Source organism: Pezoporus flaviventris, unplaced genomic scaffold (genome assembly GCF_033815535.1).
Source record: "Pezoporus flaviventris isolate CSIRO_AGI_PZ_B2104156 unplaced genomic scaffold, CSIRO_AGI_Pfla_v1 ptg000015l, whole genome shotgun sequence".
In the NCBI taxonomy this organism is placed as follows: domain Eukaryota; kingdom Metazoa; phylum Chordata; class Aves; order Psittaciformes; family Psittacidae; genus Pezoporus; species Pezoporus flaviventris.
In genome coordinates, this window is record NW_026892563.1 from 38,784,049 (window position 1) to 38,803,178 (window position 19,130).

General features: G+C 41.1%; 1 protein-coding gene across 1 annotated transcript in view; it reads left to right on the plus strand.

Moving 5' to 3' along the window:
• The first annotated feature begins 339 nt into the window (after positions 1-339).
• The window catches only part of MAN1A2 (mannosidase alpha class 1A member 2), a 139,263-nt gene continuing 120,472 nt past the window's right edge, over positions 340-19,130 (plus strand). The window contains exon 1 of the mRNA XM_061454184.1: positions 340-884. Within this exon, the coding sequence (XP_061310168.1) occupies positions 577-884 (308 nt within the window). The 5' untranslated portion in view covers positions 340-576. The remainder of the gene's footprint in view (positions 885-19,130) is intronic.

Consider the following 19,130-nt stretch of genomic DNA (forward strand, 5'->3'; position numbering starts at 1 on the left):
AAGTGCGGGCAGAGGGTCCGGAGTGGAATTGCGGTGGCCGTTACTGGCGGCGTTCGCAGCGGGGCGGCGCGGTGGGGATGAGCCTCCGCCCGGCCCGGCTCAGGGGACGCGGGCGGAGGGACGCCGCGGGCCAGGCCGGGCCTCCAGCAGCCTGCTGCTGTTCGCCACTGCCGTCCCGCAGTCGAACGGCTGCGGAGCTCGAGGAGCGCCGCTGACCGAAGCCGCCCGCTCGGGCCCTACCGGGCCCGGGGCGAGGGAGGGAGGGAGGGAAGGAGGGACACGCAGGTAGTGGGGCGGCCGCGCCCCAGCCCGAGCTCCTCGGAAGGCGGGGGGAGCGGTTGGGGCGGCCCGGCCTCTCTTTCCTCCGGTCCCGTCTCCTCCCCTTCGTTCCCCCGCTCGCTGGTTAGGCAGGCGAGGGAGTGCGCGGCCCGGCGCCCTCGGAGAGGATGGTGAAGCCGCCCGCAGCTCCCGCGCCGGGCCGGGAGGCGGCCGAGCCGAGCCGGGCCCGCGCCGCCGGGGCGCTCCGCAGAGGCTAAGGGATGAGCCGTACCCCGCGGGGTGGGCGCTAGCGGAAGGATGACCACTCCCGCCTTGCTGCCGCTCTCCGGGCGGAGGCTGCCCCCTCTGAACCTGGGCGCCTCCGCCTTCCCGCACCACAGGGCTACCTTGAGACTCTCCGAAAAATTTATCCTGCTCCTGATTCTTAGTGCCTTCATCACCCTGTGCTTCGGGGCTTTCTTCTTCCTCCCCGACTCCTCGAAGCACAAGCGCTTTGACCTGGGCTTGGAGGATGTGCTCATTCCTCACGTGGACACCAGCAAAGGGGGCAAGAACCTCGGCGGCTTCCTCATTCACGGGCAAGAGCACGACGAGCACCGGCACAGGTAAGAGCCTGGCTTGCCGGTGGAGACAGAGCGGGCTCCCCTTGGGAGCGGAACCAGGTGGAAGGGAGATCCCTTGAAAAAAGTCCTTCCCGGATCCCTGTCGCTCCTTTCCCTGACGTGCTTCTGTCGTCCTAACGAGTGTCAACTTCTGGGCTCTAGCTTTGTGTCCTCCAGCTGCCATATGTAGCTGTGGTTTCGTGTTTTCTTTACCACTGTGAATTTAACCTCCCGGCTAAAGAGGGCTGGGAGGATAAAATACTGGTTTGTTTTCTCACCCTAGCCAATTCCCAGGGTCAGTCGTGGGAAGAAGGGGGTTAAGTTATGGCATTTGTGGAGGCAGTATATATGACTGAAAAACCGCCGCATCTTTTCTATAGATGTTATGTGCTTACTTAAAACCAGCTGCTTGTTGCTGAATAGTGTAGCAAGAACTTTGATGTGACAGACTTCATGCTGTGACCCTGAGGCTGTCAGCTTGTGATGTGCAGGACACAGAACTAGTGTAGATGGCTCGGTCCCCTTTTCTGTCCCTTAAAATCACTGTTATAACGCTATATCCAGACAGCTGGAGACGCCGGTGTCTGAGTTTCCATAACTGTGTTTGCCAGTGTGAAGAAATTGAAGGTAATGAAGAGTAAGAAGGGTAAATGTCATGCTGCTGATAGCTTTTTGGGCTGCCTAAAGCTTTGTGCAGCACAAGCCTCTAAATGTTAAAGGCAAAGTTGTGTGAAGTTAAGCCTTCAACTCTCATTTTTTAAATCTGTTTTATACATTGTCTCCTTCCAATGTACATGAGGATGTAGATGCCCTGCAGTCTCCTCAATTTATCAGATTTTTTTTTTTAAAAACACAAGATTATCTGTAAAATAAAAATTGAGCAGACTTGCTTCTTTAATGATGTGTCAAGCAGCTGCTCTTTATATTAACTTACTTTAAACGCTTAAATCCTACCATAGTGCATGGGTCATAGTGAAGCTGACTGATCTCTCTTCACTGTCCAAGATGTGAAAATGTGATCATTATGGGTGATAAAATATAAGCTCTTCATACTCAAATTAGTAATACAGTGAAATTTAAAGAAAGGTGGCTTATGCTGATGGCATTTCCTTTGAGAACAGTTTAAAACATATCCTGTTGACTTAATTATTTAAAGGTTATCTGTGCTAGATTAAAAGGAGAGGGTGTAAGTGCCTCTCTGCTCATCTGTTATGAGTTATAAAGACTACCTGAATACTGTGGTATTTTTTCTTAAGGCATCTTTGCTGTTGGATGCCTTGTGATACTTATGAGCTCTTTCTCCCTAACTGAAGGGGTATGGATGCTTAATATTTAACAAGAACTTCTTTTGTCTATGGCATTAATTGCTTGTGCGGTTAAATGTTGCACAAAACATAGGTTTAGGGACTCTCTAATGTGCTCTTGAAGTTCTCATTCTTTTTTTTTTTTTGATGATCTGAATTCTTAGCTCCCCCCATCACTGTGGTACATGCATTCAAAATCAGGTTCTAAAGTAGAAGACAGGTGCAACAAAAGAAGGAAGAGTTCAGAAATGTTCAGAACTCCAGCTGTGACTGTTCTACCTTGTTGCTCAGTAGGTGGGCCACAGAAAATGAAGTTTACCGATACCGATAGTTCTGGAGTGATGCTCTTGATTAACCCACTTACATGTGTCCTTTTCGGGTTTCCTCTTTAAGTATAATTACTGGGGCTACAGCTTTAGTAGTGATATGCATGCTATTTTTCTGTCATACATGGATAACCAGTAACTTGCAACTGTTGGAGCTAAATGTGTTTTGCTTGTTTGGGATCTGCTCTTAAACAAAGTGGTTATCCTGTCATCAGTTAACTCTCCTGTGGTCCCTCCATTAACTATGAATGTGTGTACCTTCCCCTACCCCACCACCTAAAATTGCCCCTCTCATGTACAGTTTTTTGTTTTGTTTTTTTAATTTGAGCAAAAATAGATACTATTCCTGTTGTTTGAGCCCTGCAGACCACTGGGTTACTCCAGGGAAGTCTTAACTACTAAAAAAAGCCTGCTTGTAAGACACTTGTGTGAATGTCATGTTAATCAATGTGAACCCAGGTGTTGTGCTTTGTTTCTGGAGCAGCTTTTTTGGCTTATTACCACATAGTCTTATCAACAGGCCATTTGCTAGCTTTGAGATGATGCAGTGACTGTTTTACATAAAGGAAAATACGAATTGCCATTTTCATTGTTGAGTTCCTACTCCTGGGTTGTAGGGACATTGACAGACAGTATTTTGAGAAAGTATAGGGTCTTCAGTAGTGAATTCTAGGTTGTTACCTCAGTTTGAGAAGGGAAAAATATTCAGATTACCATCAAGGAGCAAAGTCAAGTGTCAATTTAAGTGTTGTTTTTTGAATGGCACTGAGGAGATACAGTACATAAGATCAAGAGAAATTAACCTACTGTGAATACAAAGAATAATGTGGTCTAAGATCTGTACCGTGATGTTGGATTGACAAACTGTATTTACAAGAATTGTAGACTTCAGAAGAAATTGGATTGAAGGTCATTCATATGAAGTATACACTTGATCATGAAATGACAGGTATTGATTTAGTGACTGGAGGAAAGTGTTTTCTTCTGTGAATGCTGGTTTTGACCTCTATCAGATTATTTAAACCCACATACCATTATTGTGTTGCTCCCTTGGTATATAGGCTATAATAATTTAATGCTTATTTTCTCCTACCCCTCAAATTTTGAGCTTAGTAGGCTATTGGAGCATATTCGTGTTTCTGTCTTCTAGCAAAATACAGCAATGATATAGGTAGAGGATTGTCATGCAGCTGTGATTTACTGTTGGGTGCACAAGCAATGTTTCTCACTGGATGTTTTCTGTATTCCTCACATTGCTTTCCCACCTCTTTTCCTAGGCCCCCTTGGCATTCTTGAGTGTTTTTATAATTATTGTTAGCTCTTGGCAACATTAACTTTGCATCTGCCATTAAGCTGTTGTTTTTTACTGTTCTTGTCCTTCTTTACTTCTCACCTTCCAGGCATCAAAAGGCAGGGAGATCCCACTCTCTTCCTGATAAAGTATTCTTTCAAGGATTACAGTGTCCTTGTCCATCATCCAAAGAAAAACAGCTTTCTTGTAAGAAGGTGGTTAAAATCTGGAATAAAACTGCAGTTTATATTTTGGGAAATGAATGGGCAGCAGTGCAAGTTAATACTCATTTTTAGCTGTTTCTTTCATGGGTAAGCTCTTCATTTACGCTTGCAGGATAATGGGGAATGGGTTAGTAATGTTGGGGAGGTGTACCACAAAATTTTGCCTCTGGGGAGAAAGTGGAAGAGACTAGTCCAGGACTTGTGAAGATGCGTGCATATACATGCTTTTTAAAAATCTATTGCACTTCCAGAAGATGAATTTCTCTTCATTTCAAATAGGATATTTCAGATATTCTGGAATGAGAGCGGCACAGTTTCGAAGACGCATCTTGCCAGGCAAACTTATGCATCACTCAAAATTTGTTACGCTGTTTCAGATAACTGTTACTTCTCAAAACATCTGCATCTCCCCTGCTGCACAGAAACATTTCAGGTGTTTCTCACTGCCCAGTTATTTTCCAGCTCTCTCTATGTTTTATTCTTCCGTGCCAGGTCTGAAGGATAGCTTTGGAAGGAGAACAATATATTCTTACGGTTTCTTGGCATCTAGTGTAAACGAGTGAGGATGTAGATGCTCTGTAATCTTCTCAGTTCATCAGATCTTATTTAAGAAATAAGATTATCTGCAAAATGAAAATTGAGAAGACTGGCTTCTTTAATGATATATCAAGCAGCTGCTCTTTATATTACTTGTCAAAAGTTAAGATCATTCCTGTGGTAAAAGTACATTAATCTTAGAGGCAACATAATTTTATGAGCTCAAAGCTGCAATGCCACTTTTTAACAGCACTTGGACTACTGTTGTGCCACCAATTCAGTCCTTAAGAATTTGCAGAGCTGTATCTTCAGCTGCTAAATTCCTCTGTATTCCTTTAAGTTATATCTCCTGCTTAAGCTTAAAAACAGCCCCCAGACTAACCCTCATCTCGTCGCATTGATAGCAGGTGCTGCTAATACAACTGGCCACCTCGACTGCCTTGGCCTCTATGTGTGAGTATGTATATATCAGTGTGAATCATGCCATTGACTTTGTTTCTGTGAAGTTAAGGAATATTGGCTCCTGTGTTATGCAGAGATAACTGCCAAGCAGTTTGATAATGTCCAGTTTTGGGTCAGCAGCGCTATGGCAGTAGACTAAAAGTGCTCTTACCTCTGTTGCTTAATACATGTTTGTCTCTACAGCAGTAGCAGCTGCTGTCTCTACTCTTAAGAGGTGAGGTGAAAGTAACAAAAATGATTCTCAAGAGCTTTCAGTTTTAATTTCTTCTTTTAAATCCTGTATTTATTTATTTCAAAGAAACATGAAAGACTTTATATGCTTCTTTTGAATACCTTTATCTTCTCTGGTCTATGACTTAATTAGCCATAGTAGAAATGGGAAGCAGAGATAATTTAACCTCTTACTCAGTGGGATCAGTGTCTCCTGTTATCCTCTGCCATGCCATCAAGTATAAAAGTGCATAAAACTCTGCCCTTCCTTTCCCACCTTTACTTGAGGCACAGCTCATTAGTGTAATTAAGACTATTTGCTATTCTGAGACTATTAAGACTACTTGCTATTTGTGATTCTAAGAACCTAGGTCTTTTCTGCTGAAAAATCAGGAGCCACTTTAGTGGCTGGGCCCCAGCTCCTACTCTATCCAATTTTTCATTGCATGAAATTGAGCCTGTCTTCAAAGTAGACTTCACAGTCTGTCTCTGGGCTCTGAGTTTAAGCTGAGGTGCCTGACGTGGAAGCAAGAGGTTTTTAGGGTCAACATGCATAAGATGCAGGTCCTCATGGTGAACTGAAATGGGCACGTATGGAGCTGAAATGGGCAGGTGTAGTATGCGCCAAGTCAGGGTTCAGAAATATCTGGTATGTCTAGGGCAAAGAAGATGTAGCTATTTGGTGCTGGTCTTCAACTGTTGAAGCTATTTCAAGAGCACTGCCCATCTCTATCTGAAGACTTTTCTCAGTTGGAGTTTTTAATAGCCACATGCCATTCTCTGTTCTGGAGCTCTCCATTCTTTTTGAGAAGAGGCTTGAAAAGTTATGCTGGTCCTTGAAGATTAATGGGAGTTTGTTTGCTCTCTATTTCTTCAGGAGTCCCCACGTTATACCCTTAAACTCAATTTGAATCTCTCCCAGAGTTGTATTGGACTGTGGGAGAGGTACCCTCTTATATTATTTCTAAGATTCTGCTGAAATGTGTTGTGTTGTAGGCTGAGAAATGCCTCCATCTTCAAATTGCAAAATGCAAATTCTAGACCATCTGTCTAGATGTCCTCCTTCCTCCCCCCCATCTGCTGAACAGCCTACATCATATGTAGAATACTGCTTGTTTCAAGTTATCTTGTTGCACTCCAGTTTGTCAAAGTATTTCCTGTATTATGAAAGAGAGGAGTTGAGAGCTGGTGCTCTCCATTTCTTATCCTTTCCAGTTAAAAATAATAAGGAAAAGTTTTAACTTGTTTTTCTGCATGATCTACGCTTTGTCTACATGCTGGAAAACAATCAGGCGTGGGAAAACTGCAGGAAGTCTGCTGGCTGGATTTAGTCCAGCTTCTGGTGGGTGGGAGGCAGTAGCACTTTGGTTCATTTGGAGTTTTGTAGATTAAAATCTCAAAAGAACTTTAGCATAAATGTGGGTTGCTTAATGATGGTAGCAGTGTAGGCAATAGTAAGCATCATGGCTAGTTGTGGGCATATTGCGCTGTAAGAGTTCCCACATCTTCTGATGTTCTCAATTTCCTCTAGTAAATACAAACATATTGATCCTACTCAGCTAGTTCTGAGTTAAGGGGTTTTTTGCTTTCTGATGTATGTAAAACTATGAAGTATGTAAAACTAATTGCAAGTTAGTGATATAATGTGTGTGTGTACGTGTTTTCATAACAATTGAACTGAGACTGAATATGGGCAAAGAGGAAAAGTTTTGTAACACTTCTCTTCTTATGTTCTTCCCTAAGATGCCTGTAAAGTCCACTTTAAGTATGGTTGAGTGTTGAGTCTGGGTGGATGGGTAGGCAGCTGTTTCTCACAGTAGTTATTCAGGCTATCAAAGTAGGAATTTGAGGGTATATGTTTGGATGCAGCATGTGAGATTTGTTCTTTCCCCTCCATTTCCAGTTGCAAGCGCTAGTGGGGACTGTCATCTCTCCTGATTCAGTAACTACATGATCACTTTGTTACTAACATTGAGAGTTTTGTTGCAAGTTAACAGTTTGGAGAGAGGAGTGTGTGAGGCCAGCAGGGTAGTAAGGGGGATGTCATGGTTTAAGCACTTTTCCCTTGCTGCCCGAAACCTTGAAATAAAAAGTCTGAGGGCTCCAGGTGTTCTGTATGATTCTAACTTTTCCAAAATACCTGCATTTATAGTGTATTTACCTTTTATTTAATCAATATGAATTCTGCTGTTTGTCTTCAAATTCAACAAATAGATTTTACTTTATTAACCTAATGCATTGAGAGTGCACACATTCATCAGGAGCAAATATTGGGAAAAGCTTTGAGAACTGCTAAGTTCTTGTCATATGTTTGCTTATAAAATTTGTAACCTTTGGTTCCTTTTGTCTTTATGTTGTCTGATCTAGTGTCCTCCACAGAGTAAATTATGTATCTTCATCTAATCTCTCAAAGATATGGAGGTTCTGTGCCATTATTTAGTGTTTGAAGAACTTGGAAATAACTGGTATTCTCAAAAATGCCTGGTAACTTCCATTGTGTGGTACCTGGTAGCCCAACCAGGTACACTGGTGTTTTTAAAACAGAACTTGAAAAAAAAAAATGAGAAAAGTTCTAGGCTATTTGTTAACCTTATTTTCTAAGAGGCTGCTTTTTAAAGGTAACTTCAGCCTTGTCTCCTAAGCCAGCAAAGTTTGTGTCTGTGCCTTATGTTTGCTTGCAGTGCTCACTGACCCTGTTCTGTTCTGTATTCCTTCTTTCTCCCCCATAACATCTATCAGCAGTAAAGGGTAATATGTCAAAATAAGTATGTTTCTGTATCTTGTGCATATCTCAGTGCTGGGTGAAAGAGAAAGACCTTAATTAGGGACAATGCTGAAGGAGGGATCACAGCTATGAGCCCAGGATACTTAGTCTGCTGCTTGGTCAATCTGCACAAGAGCTGCTCTGAACCAGCTACAGCATGCGTCCTCTGTTCTTCACTGATTGCTGGAGAAGGGTGATCAGAAATTAATGATGTGGCAGGGAACTGCTGGGTTTGATGGGATGCCAGTAGTAATGGGTGGATTACTGAGGTGGTAGGGCTCATTGGCACAGAAAGCTAAAGGCTGTTAACATATGAAGTATGGGGCTGCGTTAGTTCTGCTAACTTTGCATAAGTGTTGAATCATGGGATTTATTTGTCCAAATGTTGAATCATATGTATGACTCTCTTGCTGCCTTTATTTATGGTTTTTTAATATGATGCAAACCCATGAACTGGATCACCTTACGTATGTCATTTGGCGTTTGTTTTGTTCATGTTTTATGTTTTATTTACTTGTTAGTCACCTCTTAAACCACCAGAGGATTTTGTAAATGCTTCCCCAACTCCTTTCTGCTGTTGAGGCTTGCAGCGGCAGGTAGCTATTTTGTATGATTCTTTTTGAGAGAGCAAGTTGAAGGTTTTCATTTGGCTTAAAGTTATGTATAATCAGTATGGCATGAGCAAAATCTCAGCTTTGAGGGAGCTCATAAGATGAAAGTATTTTCTTGCTGTATAAAGATTTAAAGAGCTCTTAAATGAGATTACTTTGTGTCTATTAACACCAGCATGTAGAAATGGCAATTTTCACATTTAATGTGTGCTGGTAGTAACTTGGAAGGCTTTTGTAAGATGACATTCATTTCTGCTGAGGTTTAGCACTGTTTGTAGGCCAGCAAGGCATTTGAAGTTTGCACAGGCAAGCTGTATTAAGTAGTTTCTGTCTCCCAGTAATTTTCTTATCATTTTTCTGTGGACCTGCTGACGTGTTCTGAGTGTACAGTCAGGCCACTTACGAGCAGGTGACTTCCAGTGGTAGATCAAACTAATCCCTTTTATTTTTTGTTGGATCAAACTGAATGTGCTCACAAAGGGTAAGAAAAACATCTTGTCCGTGTGAGTGGCATATCCCTTAAATCCTTTGGTGTGATGGGGAAGATCATACCTGCCATCTTGCTCTGAATATCCTGCCAGATCAGTAAACTTGTGCTGAATACACTGGTTTGTGCTTGTGGTTTACGTTTGTTGGCTGGTAAGAATAGCTTTCAGCATGCACTGTCTTCTCAGCTGATTTTTCTGGATGTGGTGCCATCATTACAAATGTGTTGCATTTTTAAGTGCTGTTTACTATTTTCCCTGTTCAAGTTAGGGGATCGGCTTTTGCTTCAGAACACTTGCATCCTTTCTGATGTATATATAAACAAAATCATAATCCATAGCTGACTTTCTGGTCCATAGACTTCCTGCTTGTTTTCATTACTTTTATGAAATAAAATTTGCCCTATGCTTTAAAAAAAAACCTTGGAGAAAATTCTGTGACTCTCTGGGCTTATTTGAGATGGCACAAGTAGTGGCAAATATGCTTTTCAGAGAAGAGGGGAGTTATTTTTCTGTGTAAGATACAATATTCTCCCTTTCCTCCACCCCCCAAAGAAAAAGAAAATTCAGTCCTGAAAACATAGAAGTGTGAATTAGTTTGACTAAGAACCATGTTTTAGTGACCTTTTAAATCTCTTGTTAATCAGGTTTATCTTGGAAACACTAAAGACTGTTTAATTCTAAACTTAATAATCACAGATGATGCAAGCATGTGTCTGTTTTCCCAGTGCTGTAATCACACATCTTTAGTTCCAAAAGGCATCTGTTCTGCTGCTGTAGGCTTCTATTTGAGTGGAGAGTGCTCTCCAAGTTAGAGTAACACATGTATTGAATTGAATTCTCAATTGAAATATACAGTGCTCTGGAGAAGACAATACTGCAGAGGGGCAGGTGAGTTCTTCTGCGTCATGGATTTCTGATGTTATAAAGCATATTCAAGGAATTCAGCTTTCTACTTTTGTAACTAATTCCACCTTCTAGAAACAGTGGAATCCATGGCAATTAAAGTATTGGTGGGTCTGTGAAACAGCTATTTTCCAGTAAAAAGGAAAAAATCAAAACAAATGGAAAACAGTGCTAAGAATTAAAACATATGTTTGACTTTAGTTTTAGGACTGTATCTTGTACATTATTTTAACCTGTTGTTACTCTGGACTGTTAAAACTGATGTATGTACTTCAAAACTGTCAAGTTGGATCAATGAATTATTATACTTGTTAAACTGGTTCAAGTCAGTGCAGTTCATAGAGTATGAACGTTATACATGCCTATTTCTATGTGAAATTAATTACTAGTTCACATCCCAGATGATGAAAGGGAACTTAACTGCACTACTATAACTGTCACCCTGATAACTGAGAAATGTTTGTTTTGTACAATATCTGCAGACTTTCTCACTGGACTGACACCTGTGGAAGGATAACAAGGTATCTGTATATAGGACATCTATAAACTGTTCAGTGAAGTGGATAATCAGTTGCCCCTACTGTCATTCCATTGCTTGCAGATGAAACTTTAAAACCAGTGAGGTAACTGATATTCTACTGGAAATTTTTGTGAACAACTTGTTATGAAATTGGTTTAGTTTTTTCTTGTTGTAATGTTGGTGAGCACAACACTTGGGAATCATTCGTAGTCATTCAAAGTTGTATTGGTAACCAAAGGAAGCTGTTTTTATAAAATTGCCACCACAACTCACCAAAAAATGCTACCTAAAACCAAACAAAAAAACTTCCCATCAACTCGTCATTCTTGGTGTTACTTAATGTAAAAAAGAACAACAAAAAAACAGGGATGGGAAAGAACCTAGAATCTTTCTGGCTGGCTTTTACTCAGTCCTGCGCTAGCATTGCAACGTTTGACAGCGGCTAGCTGGCCAGAGTAGGCAATGGGAACAGTTTATTGACTAATGGAGTCAGATGCCTAATGGTGACTTTGTTCTTGTATAGTGTTGTGAAACAGCAGAATTTTTGAGATCATGTTACTACCGCTACATATGAAACCCAGGTCTTTGTTTTCTCTGGGCTTTTTTTTTTTATGCATCTGTAGTTTTTGATAGGTTTATTTTGGTTTCTATAAATCACTTGAGCACTAATTTTATTCAGCTGGATATGCTATTGCTGTTTGCTTGATACCCCCACTCCCCTCTTTAGATATATTTTTTTTCTCAGAGTAGCATCTGGCTGTCGCACTACAGTGGGACTAGATCATCCAGTCTACTGCTATTACAAAGAAAAATGAGGCTTGACATATTCATGTCAATTTGGCAAGATGCCTGAATCGTTATGCTCAATGAAATATGTGACGTTTCTAGTGGTAATGTAACCTGCAGGAGCACTTGCAGGAGAAACTTCAGGCGCTGCAAAGTAAATGCAACCTTTCGTTTGGACGGGGAGGTTTAGATGGTGATACAAGTCACCTGGTCAATCCGGAGCATGAGATTGCAGTTTAGTAGAATCGTAGAACAGTTTGGGTATGGAAGGACCTTAAGATAATCTAGTTCTAACCCCCTGCCATGGATAAGGACACCTCACACTAGACCATGTCCCCTGAGGCTCTGTCCAGTCTGGCCTTGAATACTGACAGGGATGGAACATTCACAACTTCCTTGGGCAGCCTGTATCAGTGCCTCACCACCCTCACAGTGAAGAACTTCTTCCTTATAGCTAACCTGAACTTCCCCTGTTTCAGTGAGAACCTATGACCCCTTGTCCTGTCACTGCAGTCCCTAATGAAGAGTCCCACTCCAGCATCCTTGTAGGCCCCCTTCAGATACTGGAAAGGCTGCTCTAATGTCTCTTCTCCAGGCTCAACAGCCCCAGTGTTCTCAGCCTGTGCTCCAGCCCCCCGCTCATCCTCATGGCCTCCTCTGGACTTGCTCCAACAGTTTTTTCAACACTTTTCATGGTCTAGAATTTGCTGGTTGTGATCCTGGGAGAATTTCAAATGCCTTTTGAGTTTAAAAGGAAAAAAAGTCTCAAGGAAATATCTGTGGAACTTCCTTTCGTTCAGTAACAAGTTAACAAACCAACAAGAAGCTTTATCTCCGAAGCTGCATGTATAGTTTTTGAGTAAGTTGCATTTACTTACTCTTCTTTGGTTCCCTAGCAGGTTTGTTTTGAACCTTCAAGGGTTCATAGTATGGAACTTTTAGAAAAAAGCAAACCAAGTAATATTGTGTAATGTTCTAGTAACTATAGAACATGTGAAAGTATAAAACAATGAAAATATCCCTTAAATTTCATACTTCACACATTCATTTTTCTATCTGACTTCTGTTACTAAGAAGAAACTCTGGAACCTCTGCAGACCAAATAGAGTTCTTCCAAGCTGCCTTGAAAAGTTGCCTTAAACTGTGTCAACCATAACCTTGCCTCACCACCTTTCAGGTGGGTTCAGTAATGCTTAAAATAGAATGCCCTTTGCAAATTAGAAAGCTTTATATTTACATCAAAGTGTTCAAAGCCGTTTGTGGTGGATGGTTTTTGGTTTTATGTTTTATTTTTAGTTTCTTCTCTAGCTCTCCTTTTTGTAAAATTGGTTAGTTATTTATAGCAATTTGACCCTACAGTTTTCAGTTCAGTGCTCAGCAGTTGAAATAAAGCAGAGCTGTAAAGGTGGCAAGTGCTGTCCAATTGTGACATCTAAATCTGCATCACCATCTTCTCTTCTGTGTGGAGACTAGAAAGCTGATGGGGAAGGAAAATATAGGAGGAGTTGGATGGAAGTGTAACCTCGAAGTTTTTCTTTTGTTCCTTTATGTCATGCTGTTCTTCAGATCACTGATAACTGTTGCCTCAACCTTTCTCCCACAAAGGTTAGGTGTGGTCCCAAGACACATTGTGCTGGTGGGTGGCTCATATTGCTTCATCTTCTTTTAACCCATTAAGAATGATTGATTGAATTTTAAGAAGTGAGAGTAAATAGAAGCCTCCATGAAACTTCAGTCCTCAAGAAGGAAAGCTATTTTAGGTTTTGACAGCTGTCTTAAATACCATGTTTTGTGTTCTTTATTTCTTCTTCCATCCCTTCTCTCTGGAATCCAAAATTGTAATAACTGAAGGTGTCATAATGTTTATAGGGGAGGGAGTTAAGCTTCCTTTTCCTAGTCTGTGTGCCTGATTTTGTGGTACCTTTACTTTAGGTTTGGAAAAAACTTCCAACTAATATTAACTTCTATGCATGACAACAGCTGCAAGGATGTGACCTTTTGCCACAGCATTAATCTTCAGAAATAGAGTCTTTCTATATGAAATTGCTGTGGGTATGTGTTTGGCATCCTCTAGCATACAGGGAGGTTCTTCAAGCAGGAAAACCACAGCAATTACTTGCTGGCTTGTGCAGAGCCTAGCCAGTTAGGCTATTTACTGTGGATTAATGTGTTTACCAGCTTAGTGAGTCCTTGGTGGCCTGAAAGGTAAAAGGTAGGAAAACATTTGATTCTTGGAGTGGATTGATTCTTGATCTTACTGAGTTAGCATATTACAACTCAACTGCTTTTTTTCTCAGATTTTATGCCTTTTTGATTTGCTCATGAATTAATATCTCAGCAATTTTACTCTTTTTTTTTCTTGCCTTTTGTGGCTTACGAGATTATCCTCTTGTAACGTAACAGTTTGGCTTTGGAGCTGAGCCTGAGCTCACATTGGACTTTGCGTCATAAAGAGTTGGAGCTCCTGGTTTATCTTGGGGCTGCATGCTTGTTTACTCTGGACCAATGTGTTTGAAAGTATTAGTTCTGAACTTCTCAAAATAAACGTGATTTTGTTGCCTACAGGCAGTGAAAGAAAAAGTTGTGCGTTGTTTTCTAGTTCCAGAGTTTCCATTAGTCAGGTGAACAATGACGTCTTGTTTGACTCATCTCTTTATTAATTATATACTGTTATAACATATTTGTTAAGGAAGTTGCCTCTTTTTCATGAAGAGGTAAGGAAGTTACCATAATAATTTGAGCTAATGAAACAGATTTTAATTTAATCTTAGAGGAATCAAACATATGACTGCAGCTGTCCCTGGGCTGCATTTTATTGCTGGGAATTCAGAAAGTTGACAACAGTGGTGGTAGACAAGGAAGAAATTAGACTTTACATGTTGGGTGTATATGTGATTGTATTAAGTAAATTAACAGAGACAGATAATATTGTTTACTATATGCTGCTCATAAAGCTATCTGAAAAATCTGAGATTCTGTTGAAGAAAATTCAGAGATCAGATTGCTGAGACATTTTATATCCCCACCTCTTCTATTATTTTAGATGCAGGTTTTGGGTTGCTGCATTTCATGTATTTTCTGGTCATGTCAAGAGTAGTTTGTCTCCAGCTCATCTGTTGTTGCATACATCTTAAAGCCTGAATATGTAATCTGTAAAAGATTTTAATATTAAAGTATTTCACCGATACTGGAAATGGCATTCATAGCTATTAATCAACATCGCGTTGCTTTACTTTAATGTGTTCGTTTTATTATAGGTTTATGAAAAACATCCATGATAGCTCTGGATGTATATACTAGATGCTCTACTATACTAGAGTCTTAGATGTATGTAATACTGAAACTTTACTTATTTGCTATATTTTGTTTCACTTGTACCCTGACAATATTTCTATTGCAGATGTATATGAAAAAAGATTCGCTTAGCAGTTCCTGAAGAATGCCAAGTCATCTTTAGCTGACTTCATTGCAATGTATAAGAGCAGTTTACACATCACAATTTCCTCTTTTATACTTTTTCTTGCATTCTGTTGTGTTTTCCATCATGATGCTAACATTCTTACCTTGTTTGTGAATCAGTCATTCCTTAGACTAGGTGCTGAATTTTTCTAACCTAGCTGGCTATCAACAGTATTGTTTTCCCAGTGGGAAAGAAGTTGCAGTTGGGAAGGTGTCTTTCACAGAGGAGTATCACTCATATTCTCTGCAGCTTGCTTATATACGAGGAAAGTCCACTGCGCAATATATGGCAATGATAGCTGCATCCTTGTAGATATTCAGAAGCTGTATGGACATGGTCCTGAGCAACTGGTTTTAGGTGGCCCTGCTTGAGCAGGGGGGTTGGACCAGATGACCTCCAGAGGTCCCTTCCCTCTTCACCCTTTCTGTGATTCTGTGACAGCGGCTATATTCTCTTCTGATGTGCAAAAATCTGCTTTCCATATTCATAAATGTACTGAGCAGCGTGAGCCTTGCATTGTTACGTGTTTTGGGTGAAGTTACTAATCCAGTATTGCTTTTTTTTCCTGGCCTTTTTTAAAAGGGAAAAAAAGCCCTGAACACCAAATTATCTGCCTCTTGAAGCAAAACTGTGTAGTTTATAAGCAGGGTGGGTTATTTAATGTGGAAACTTCTTAAAAGCACCTACCTTAAAAGGAAGGCTAAATAATTTGTCGCACTGTTGTCTTTCATCCTCTGCTTTATCGACAAGATTAAAGAACTCTGGGAATAAAGAGATACAGTTTTGCTCTGTTGTGCAGTGCAGGTTAGACCACATGTCATGATTTCCAGGTATTTTGTTGTGCTATCTTTAGTTACTATTTTGGCTGATTTTGCCAAGCAGTGGGATATAAAGCTTTGCTGCTCATTACTTGTTGCCGGTCCTAGTGGTGCTGTGTGAGAGAAGACTTTTATAGAGTATTTCTGTTTTAATTAATATTGCTGTTAAAAATATATCCACACTGCAATCCATGTCCTCTTGTATGAAATCCTTTTGAATCGCAGTATAAGTGCTATATGTATTTGTTTTTTTCCCCTGAAATAAGTAAGGACTGTGCTTAACAGAACAATGACTGCAGCTCCTGCCCTGCCAGGGATTATCTCACAGCACATCACAAAATAACTTCTGAAAGTGATTTTTATTCTGAGACTGAGTTCAAATTAGTTTTTTCCCCCTGCTATTGCCCTGTAATTCTTCCAGTTTTTGTGAAGCAGGCCTATGTTTTAAACTGCTACCACATGGAAGGACAGGAGCACTGCTGGCTATTGTGGTCCTGCTGATCCTGCAATATAAGGTGCTCATCTGTGTCTTTCAGACAAATCAAATGCTGCTCCTGTGCCATAGTAAAGCTGACTAGCACTGATGCTGTATTAGACAGGAGGGTTGTGCATAACTGTTTCTTGGTAGTGAGAGGAGCAAGTCAAGAGAAATTGCTGTAGATCTGTGTTTGGACTAAGCTGCACACCCCTAGTAGTATTGTTTCCCTATAGTGAAGAGATTGTATCAGTATCATATGGTAGATCCCAGGGTTTTACCCCTCTTCATTTTCAAGCCCTTTGCCATACATTTTAGTGCATGGCTTATGGTACTATGAGTGTTAACTACTATTTTTAAATGCATTGATAGGCAGGTATCAGGTTTTGCCATATAGCTATATGGTAACCGTTATAGGTGGAACGGGAAGATGAATCTGAGAGTCCGTGTGAATTTCCAAGATGGTATTTTAAGCAGTGTTGCTTCTGGGATGTGCAAAGCAGCTCTGGCTGGGGGAGTAAAATAGCATTAGGGAAATGTGGTAGCATGTGTCAACAGAACATCTGTGTGAGGGTAGTCGCTTCCTTACAGCTCTGTAGGCCCTGCCAGAGGGTTTCCTGTGCAGAGAAGTCTAGTACCATCTGCTTACCTGAAAGTTTGCCATCTCTGAGTCTACATTATCTGATATTTGCTACTTTCGCTTTGTGATGGCCTTTATCTCTTTATGTGTATTTTTGCTGTCGACTTATTTTATATGTGAACAATTGAGAACTTCTAGACTAAGATCAGACTAATACAATGCTTGTTGCTTTAACTAGCTAATTTTGTCCAGCTGTTTTTCTTCAGGTGGTGAGAGTCTGGGGTTTACTGCAGGATATCAGGCTGCTGAGAAGACTTGTGGTATAAAAGGAGGGAGCTACCATGCTTACTGAGTTGCCCCTTCTTAGCACAGACATCAGGAAGAGGACATTGCTTCAGTTAATATAATTCTCTTTTTTCCAGTGTAGGAGGTGGGCAAAAGGAAAGAAGTACCTGATAAGGAACAGGAACCTGGATGGGGAATTTAAGCCAGGGGAGGCAGAGAGCCTTGGTAGTGGTGAAGAGAAGCAATTAATTTCATTCTTTGAAAGCTGAAGATGGGAACTGCACTCAGAGCAAATTAAAAGGGGTTGGATGACTGTGAAAAGAGTGCCTTTTGCTTTCTTCCCTTTTTCCCTAAGAACAAGATTGATGTTGTCGTGAGGCATAAGAGGAGGTGGGTATTGGCTGAGTGAGATATCAAAAGCTAATCAGTGGCCTTGGGGAAAGGAGATATTTGAAGCAATTTGGTGCTCACTAAGGCATAAATAAAATTTAGGGTGGTAGGGAGTGATTTTTTACTTAATGGAGGAAGCAATATCATTGGGATAGACTAGAGAAGAGGAAATCACGTGGCTGAGTAAGGGGATAGGGGTGATGTTAAAGGAGGGAATAACTAGTTAATGGCCATGTGAGTCTGTGCAGAAAACATGCTCCTTATAGCTTGGGCTCTAATTTAACATCCCTGAACGTGCAGGTCTATAACACTAGAAGCTCATGCTCTGTTCTGCTGTGTCCCCAGCCACTTAATTTTGCTTATATCCTTGCCCCAACAGCAGCCTTTGGGCAGTCAGCCAGTTAGGAGACCTGATTTGGCCTGAAATGGTCAGTGATTGTTCAGCAGGCTCAGCTTACTGCTGGCTGACTGGCTTGTTGCCTGATCTCCAGAGTACTGGCATAAGGAGTAAGAGAGCTTGCTTTTGTAGGGTGACTAAAGCCCTGAAACCGAGTGATTTGCCACAGAGATGGTGACCCACACAAGAAATATAGAGTCATCCTTTATTCTGTAAACCAGTATTCGAACTATTATTGTTATTGTTATTAATGCTGCACTCATATACAACCAATCTTCAGCCTAATAAATCAGCAGTGTGTGTGGACATACAGCATCCTTCACATGGTGGTTGTCTTGTTTCTACAGAACCATTCATTTTTTAGGCATCAGTGACTTGTTGCAGCAACACCAGGGAAGCTGTGTTCCTGTGCACTATCTGACTGGTGATCAGGAAAGGGGACCCATGCTGATGGTGAGCAACTCTTACACATCTAGGTATATTCTCTTACCAGTCCACACAGGTGGACTTCTGTATCTCGGGTGTACAGTGAAGACAGTGTCATCTCTCTGACTGGAAGTCGCGTCTACAGATGGGTCTCCTCTGAGTTTGTCAGAGGAACTTCCCAAAGCTTAACCTGCCATGGCCTGTGCTTCTGTTGGTGATCTTTGCTCAAGGTGCTGTGTGCGTTGTCTGCTCAGTCCATTTATTTCACTGTGATTTTGGCCAGTAGTTCTTAGTTCTGCTATTCTACTGTTGGCTTTGACCTTGGTGCTCTACAGTTAGTTTCATTTTTTGTTATACAAGTCACTTTAAAGCTACCATTTACACATTGGTCTCTGGCAGATTCTGTTAAGGGAAGACTGTGTGGACTCAACTGTAGAGGGAAGAGTGCTCCTGCTTCTTTACCAGTGTTAGCTTTGGCTGTCATCTGACCTCACCATCAGCTAAGTCAGGGAGATAACTATGCAAAAAAGCCAACTGCAGAACAAACAAACACCAAGGGAGTGTTACCAGTCCTCAGATAGCTTGCTGTGGTAAGACACTCAATCAGGTCACCAGCCACTGACAAGTGGCAGAGCTGGTGCAGGCTGGAGTGGGAGCTTTCACTTGGCTGTAGCTAGGTATTAATCAGCTTAAATATAATGTGGAACTATAGCTGGAGTCTCTTTTTTCCACTCTGTCAAGGTTTGTTTTTGTTTTTTTTTTTTCCTCTGTTGTTGACCTACATAGTAACTGATAGAGGCTGACAGCCTCCTGCTATTAGCTCAATTGGTGAAGCCTCATATGGATGTCAAGCACCAGACTTACTATTTTGAATCACCAGGATGTTAAAACGATTGTCATATTTTTTTAGTGATTTCTGCTTCTTAGTTTCCTCAAAAAAACAGACTCTACCCTCAAACACACTTCTATAGAGCAAATGTTTTCTGGCACCC